The sequence below is a fragment of the Nylanderia fulva genome, unplaced genomic scaffold, assembly GCF_048542155.1.
Source record: "Nylanderia fulva isolate GAGA-0341 unplaced genomic scaffold, ASM4854215v1 Scaffold753, whole genome shotgun sequence".
In the NCBI taxonomy this organism is placed as follows: domain Eukaryota; kingdom Metazoa; phylum Arthropoda; class Insecta; order Hymenoptera; family Formicidae; genus Nylanderia; species Nylanderia fulva.
In genome coordinates, this window is record NW_028190866.1 from 7,049 (window position 1) to 14,997 (window position 7,949).

The 7,949-nt window shown below is 28.0% G+C and overlaps 1 protein-coding gene and 1 long non-coding RNA gene across 2 annotated transcripts; one reads left to right on the forward strand and one right to left on the reverse strand.

Moving 5' to 3' along the window:
• The first annotated feature begins 1,399 nt into the window (after positions 1–1,399).
• LOC146720177 (uncharacterized) lies at positions 1,400–1,851 on the forward strand. The gene is made up of 2 exons (XR_014926180.1): positions 1,400–1,702; positions 1,792–1,851. It is a non-coding gene; the product is annotated as an uncharacterized LOC146720177 (long non-coding RNA).
• A 5,098-nt stretch (positions 1,852–6,949) lies between these two features.
• Positions 6,950–7,705, reverse strand: LOC146720178 (uncharacterized). The gene has a single exon (XM_085488980.1). The coding sequence runs from the start codon at positions 7,703–7,705 to the stop codon at positions 6,950–6,952; it is 756 nt and encodes a 251-aa protein (XP_085345106.1).
• Positions 7,706–7,949: the final 244 nt, after the last annotated feature.

The window sequence follows — 7,949 nt, forward strand, 5'->3', positions numbered from 1 at the left end:
CTATTATATGCTGCTATTATGTGAATATTATTTTCTAGTTTAATACATATATTTTCTATTGCAATCTCTGATTTCATTTTGATTTCTTGAAACGGTATATCTTTTCTAATTAATACAGCTACTCCTGCTCTATTTTGTCTCTCTTTCCTGATACAAGTATATCCCCTAATTTTTAGTCTATCATCTTTATTTAGTTTAGTTTCATTAATTAGCATAATTCCTATATTAAGTCTTTCTAAAAATTCTATTAGACCCGCAATCTTATCACGTATGCCATTTGCGTTCCAACTACAGATTTTAATTTTATCCATGTTTTTGTTCTAATTCTACAGTAAAATTATAAAATACTTCAAATTTTTCTACGTACAATTTACACTTTGAAAGTTTATTATTTAAATTTCTAACGTCATTAAACATTTCTCTCACATTTATAAGATTATTTAAATTTTCAAATTCGCTCGTTAATGTTATAAAGTCTGTATGTATTTGTTCACTCCTGTTGTCTGGTTTATACGTCGTTGTTGTTTGTTTATTCCTTGTCCTACCTGCTTGTGTCCATGGATTATTTGCTTCTGTCATCTTGAGTGGTGCGTCACCTCTCAATCTGGGAAACATGCTCTCGTCCGTGATGTCTACTGATATATTTTCTTTTATTTGTTGTTTGTCTGTCCTTGTCGCCTTAGTGATCCAGTTTAATTTTTCTTTGTATGTTTCACAGATGGTGGCGTTTGCTGGGTGATCCTTGCCACAATTTGCACATTTTGCTGGAATGTTTATTGGTTTTTTACATTCCCTTTGTTAAATGATTTTCTGCACATTTAAGGCATTTGGGTGTGACATAACAATTTGATGTTGCATGTCCCCACTCTTGGCATCTGTGACAATGCGTAATACGTTTTTTATTGAGATATCTTTCCCACGTTATTTCGTGTGATTTAAATATTTTAGAATATAAATATGCTGTTTTCTAAGTCGGGCAATAGAGCCAAAGAGAAACGAAAAATTAATTACTCGGAACTGTATCTCAAGTTGAGATCCCAAAAGTTCCATATATAAATTAATTCGAAACTTACATATGGAGAATAAGCGCGGCGAAAAATATAGGTCCGAAAAGTCGCTGAATGCGGGAATCGAACCCGCGTCTTTCCACCTTTTCCTGGCGACTGCTCTTACCAACTAAGCTATTCAGACTGGTAAGAGCAGTCGCCCGGAAAGTGAAAGACGCGGGTTCGATTCCCGCTTCAGCGACTTTTTCTCCCGACTGCTGCCAACCGTAGGTTGGCGAAAAGAGAGGAAGTATGCGTTTCATCGAGCCCGGATCGGTCGTGACCTTAATTCTCGATAACTACTGCATAGTTTTATATCAACTTTGGAACATAAGTTTCTTATTTATCAAGGAAGGTTTAAAGCGTATTATTATCGTTATTTATTCTATTAATAAAAAGTGAAAAATGAGTATTATTTCGTCAATACGGTCTCTCATTGGCTGCTGTGTGAACCTAAGAGGAAAAATGATTCACCAATGAGATTCGTTGTAGTATCCGGATAGGGAATGTTGGTGACATTGGTATATACATCTCGAAGTAATAATGACGGGACTGATAGGATAGGTTAGCTGTCACCTGTTGCGTGTTATTGTCAATAACAATATTAAGTGAAGTGTATTATTATGGATATATCTCAAGAAGATATAAATAAAGGAGTAAGTTTCTTTTTTTATATTTATTGTTTTTTTCTTCATTTAGGATATTGTTATTATTATTTATTTATTGTTTCTTTATTTATATGTAGGAAGAAGATACTCGCTTGGAGATATCTGAAGAAGAAAACATTATTAATAATAGAAAACGAGTAAGTCTTGTTATTAATAATTAATAAAAATATATAATATAATTAATAATATAATTAATCTGTTGTAGTCATAACATGGCTATATGAATTTATATTTGTCTGCGTAGCCACTTATTTGCTATTAAATTTGCTACGTAGCCACATTGCTATAAATATCCACATATATAATTGTATAAATGTATATAGTTATTTTTTCTCTTATTTGTATATTATATAATAATTATATAATTAATTAAAAATATGTATACAAATATATTTATAGTTATACAAAGATATTAGCGCACCAATAATTATGGCAATGCAGACAAATATATTAACTTACATAGCCAATTATCTACTACAAAAGATTATTCACATATGTAATAATAATTAAGGCTATACAAATATATAAACTTACTTGTGATTACATAATGTATAAACTTATATAGCCATAAGAAAGTTAATATATTTGTCAAAGCCATAATTATAACTGCGTACAAGTTTACGTATTTGATATAAGATATTGTTGTCATCTGTCTTTGTCATCTGTCTCTCTCTATCTATCAATCTATCTATCTAGCTATTTTTTTTATTTATCTCTCTATTTATATTATATTATATTAATTAAAAAAATTGTAGCAAAAAAATATTTGGAAAGAATATAGAACATTGCAGTCACATGGTGAGTGTATGTGTGTCTTTATTATTATTATTATTATATTATATACATTGTAATATATATATTACATAATAAAAACTTTTACATGTGTAGGATGAAGAAGCAGAGAGACAAAAGAATGAAGAAACAGCATAAGAACAGCAATAAATTAGAAAATAAATAAAAAAAAAAATAAAAAATAAAAAAATAAAAAAATAAAAAATAAAAAACAATTAAAAAAAAAATAAAAAATAAAAAACAATTAGAAAATAAATAATAAAAATAAATTAGAAAAAAAAAATTAGAAAATAAAAAATAAATTAGAAAATAAAAAAATTAGAAAATAATAATAAAATTTTTTACAAAAAAAAAACTCCCGACTGCTGCCAACAAAGTTTTAATGTTTAAATTAGAAAATAAATAAAAAAAAAAAATAATAAAAAAATTAGAAAATAAAAAATAAAAAACAATTAGAAATAAATAAAAAATAAAAAACAAAATTAAAGTAAAAAACAAAACAAAAATTAAAAATAATAAAAGAACAAAAAAATTATAAGTATAAAAAATAAGCTTGTAAAAGTTGGAAATAATCACACATAAATAAAGTCTGTTGTTTATTATATAATTTTTCTTATTTAAATTTATTGTTATCATACATATTTAGCGCTATATAATTTACAAAAATTTCAGATTTTTGAATTCAAAAAATTTTTTTAATTATAATTATTATTATTAATTCTACAATTTACAAGAGCAGTCGGGAGACGCCGCGCTAAATTTGAGACATATACGCACGCGCACGTTTTATGTAATAAATAGACACAAACACAAATATCGATACTCAACGGACGTACTCACACACTCATACACATGTACGCGCACGAAGTCACGCGCGCACGTACGCACATATGTACGCACTCATGCGCGCAAACACGCGCATACGAACATATGAATACCCGCATTCATACACATACTGACATGCACTCACATACGCACACACGCATATGTATACTGACGCTGCGGAACACACACTTAGCGCGGCGTCTCCCGACTGCTCTTGTAAATTGTAGAATTAATAATAATAATTATAATTAAAAAAATTTTTTGAATTCAAAAATCTGAAATTTTTGTAAATTATATAGCGCTAAATATGTATGATAACAATAAATTTAAATAAGAAAAATTATATAATAAACAACAGACTTTATTTATGTGTGATTATTTCCAACTTTTACAAGCTTATTTTTTATACTTATAATTTTTTTGTTCTTTTATTATTTTTAATTTTTGTTTTGTTTTTTACTTTAATTTTGTTTTTTATTTTTTATTTATTTCTAATTGTTTTTTATTTTTTATTTTTTATTTCTAATTTTTTTATTATTTTTTTTTTTATTTATTTTCTAATCGTACCTATATTTTTCGCGCTTATTTCTCCATATGTAAGTTTCGAAATTAATTATATATGGAACTTTGGGATCTCAAATTGAGATACAGTTCCGAGTAATTAATTTTTTCGTTTCTTTGGCTCTATTGCCCGACTTAGAAAACAGCATATTATATTCTTTTATATTGAGAGCCGATAAAAATATTTATTTCTGATTTAAATATTTTACTTTATGTGATAATATTTTTATGTTAATAGCACCATGAATTGTAACCATATATAGTGGATTATGCGTTCCTCTCATTTCGTTGCAGTTATTTACTTGAATGTCAAGTTCTTTGAGTTCATTTTTGATGTCCAGTGTGTTTATATTTTTAGGAAGTCCTCTTATAACGAACGCCTTTGTTTTCTTATCCTTCGATGTGAACGTATGATACTGTGTTCCATCTGATTCCAGTATCGCAGTTAACTTTTTATGATCTTCTTGTGTTTCAGTGTGTAGAGCTGTACGATTTGTTTGATATTTTATGAAAAATTTGTTATTGATTATGTTTTTGACTTTGGCAATAAAGTCTTTATGTGATTTTACCTCTCCGTGAATGATAATTGGCGGAGGTTTTTGTTTTCCGGTCAGTTTTTTTGTGACTCTTGATTTACTTGGGCTGTTATTTGTATGATAATTCTGTTCGTCGTTGGTGTCGTCCCACTCCATGTCTGCTTTCTTCAGAATCCGATAATAAATTAAAGCGATTTTTCGTGTCTATTGTATACTCTTTACTATGTCTTGCCATTTTTGTATTAGATGTTCCTGGTTTTTGACTGCCAGTTGCTTTCCTTTTATTACTTTTTATATTTTCAGTGTTGAACATGTCAATAAATTTTGATTGTATAAGAGGCGATCTGCCTTCATTTTTTTGCGCTGGATTCTCGGTTACTGCTACATTGGATGACAATTTAAAATTAAAATCTTGAGTTTTACTCCCTTTAGGGACATCTGCGATGTTTTTTCTTGATTTCTCAATAATATTATTGTTTTTTTGTTCACTTGTAGTCATTGTTGTTCACTTGTAATCACCGTTAATAATCTTATAACTGATTACTTAATATTAATCGCTCTGTTAAATTAGCTTAGAGAGTCGCTCCTCGCTACACGTGACACTCGATCGACAGCTCGAACGAGACTCCGTGCCTAGCCCGTTGCCGCTACGCCACACGCTCTTTAATGTAACGCTCCATACGTATTTATACGGTACACAGAATTTTTAATTTCGATTTTCTCGCGTACGCTTGACATGTGCATTTTATCTCTTTACTCCATAATAATAGAAACAATAATTTATCGACACAGAGTTTCATCAAAATCGATTGGTATCAAGTCTGATAAATATTTAATTTATATCTGAGCTTTTATTATACTTTAGAGCCTCGTCGCTTCTACATTTGCAAAATATGTACAATATATGAATTTTAATTGCAATAAATTGACAATTGTCAATAAATTAGTTTTGTAAATTTAAAACTAAATTGACAAATATATGTGTACAATATAAAATATATGTAATATAACATATGTAGAAATATACATATGTAACTTTTTTTTTTTTTTTTTGGTAGGAAGAGAAAATGCTTTACGCACACCTCACGAGCCGATCTAGTGGGGTAGTGTGGGACTCCTCCATTTAACAGCTAGATATACCCATTAAAAACTCTTCCTTGCATATCTTCTTAATCTATTTCTTATTTTAAATAATATTATAAACTTATAAACAAATTTATATATTGAGAAAAGCTATATTAATTATATAAAATTATAATATATATTAAAAATTTTTTTTTAATTTATTAGTATATAGAAGCTATATATATATATATATAATTTATTTTCTCGGCAAAACATTTTCAATGTAGAACGTATATTTGAAGAAATTTAAATCTTTGATAATAAAAATGTATATACACAGACATATATGTGTTTATATGTATATTATATGCGTATGTTTTTTTTATCATTGGCTTTTATTTTATGACGTAAAGATCGCAATCACAGTTGAAATAATTGCATAAATCTACGACTAGCAAATCTTATCACGGGGAAATGTACATTTCCTATTTTAACATTAATAACTGACAATCAATGTTTGTTTTGTCGTTCATTTTTATATACATAAATGTATAATAAGACGTCTTATTGTTTATAGATGGTTTGTGAAAATTATTTTCAATGCAATTTCATGGTATTTGTTTGCTTTATCTTATAATTTAACATAATATAATAAAATAATATTTAATATAATAAAATAAATACCATGTACCAATGATTTAGTATATGTTTATGTTAAATTATTTCTCTTTAAAGTGCATTATTAATTTATTTCTCATTTTGCATCATTTATAATCAGAAAATGCATGATTTTACAATTTCTTAGCATAATCGCATTTAAGATATTGTATTTATTAAGATATCTGTCGTTTATTCCGTGAGAGGATTTGCTAGTCAATGATTTATACAATTATATATCAACTGTGATTGCGATCTTCTAGGAAATTGAAAAATTCATGCTTCTTTTTCTCATTATTTTTGAAAGTAATATCTACTGCAAAGTAATATAATTTGTGAACAGAGTTTATATCTGAACAATATATGTGTTATATGCTCGGTTATAAAATATATTCAGACAAATCATATTTTGCTGCATTAAGTATTTCTTCCTGCAATGACGATTTAAGAGATACAAATAATAATAACAATTTATAGAGAAAATGCTTCATTCACATATTTAAATTTTTTGTTACTAAACAAGATTTTGTTTTTGTATTTTTTTAAATATACGTTCTGCATTATTTGGCTTTTACATACATACCTTTTTCTGTTTGAACATACCTGCTATTGTTTTTATTTTACCTTGTATCCTCTTGTAATTTGCACTGTTTTGAATCTTTTTATTTGTCCATTTGATATTTTTGTTCATTGTTACTTATTTTTCCTTCTTTATTGTTTTCATTTTTTTCTTTATTATATAAAATGATGTCCAAGACAGTATATTCGTTTAGTTTTTTCCTATTATTGCATCTAAATCTTACTTATTTGAGAAGTTTTTAACTTTTCTGCAAGATGCGCTGCTTTTTGTATTAGCACGATTATTGTATCTCGTACGAGAATACAATTTTACGGTAATCATATATTTCAGCGCTTCAAGTCGATGATTGTAGCACACATCGTTTTTATTGAACCATCCAGAATGCAATTTATTTGTTAAATCTACGCATTCATTCGTTATTTTATTCAAAATTTGTGTGGAAGCCCAATAATTTTGCCAATTTTGATTAAATGCTCTTAATTGTGTTTCAACCACTTTGGTAAATAGAGCTGTTGGTCGTATTAATTTTGTCACAGCAGGAGCGTTTTCGTCTATGTTTGGATATTCTCTAAATTCTATATACTTTTCATTTTCCGTCGCATGATCTATTGGCGTTTTCATCATAATATTGCGGCAATTATCGCAATTTGTTTTTGCAATACTTCGTCGTGCTACGTATTCAGCGAAAAATGCAATAACATTTTGATTATAAAAGTTAAGCGAATTTATATTTTCAAGATCTTCGATATTATCGTATTCTTCGAGAATTCTGGTATCTTCCATAAGCAATTCCTCATCAGGTTCAATATCATGTTGTATAACAGTATGATTTTCACTCAAGTAATTTTCCATTGTCTTTACAAATTGATTCGGTGGATTAATAAGAGCTTCCGTTTCCGGGCATTGAACATTACCTTTTTCACTTGTTTGAATGTATCTTGTACAGAGTATATGTCTAAAAGAGAGACGAACCATTCTTGCTGTAGGATTAGGGTTAAATCCTCCGCGCTGTCTTAATTTAGAGAATAAATGTTCGACGGAATCTTGATTGCATAATCCAGTAGCAAGTTCGAATGCTTCATATTGTCTTTCCAAATCTTTATATGTTTTGAGAATAGCTTGTACTGTTAAACTAAAGCCTTTTAAACAAGGAATCTTTAATACTTTTTCTGATGATGTGGACCATCTTGAACACCATTTAACAAAATCTGTTAATAAA

What these genes read in the sequence shown, in the direction of transcription:
- LOC146720178 (XM_085488980.1), bottom strand. Translation starts at nt 7,705, where the DNA reads ATGGTTCGTCTCTCTTTTAGACATATACTCTGTACAAGATACATTCAA.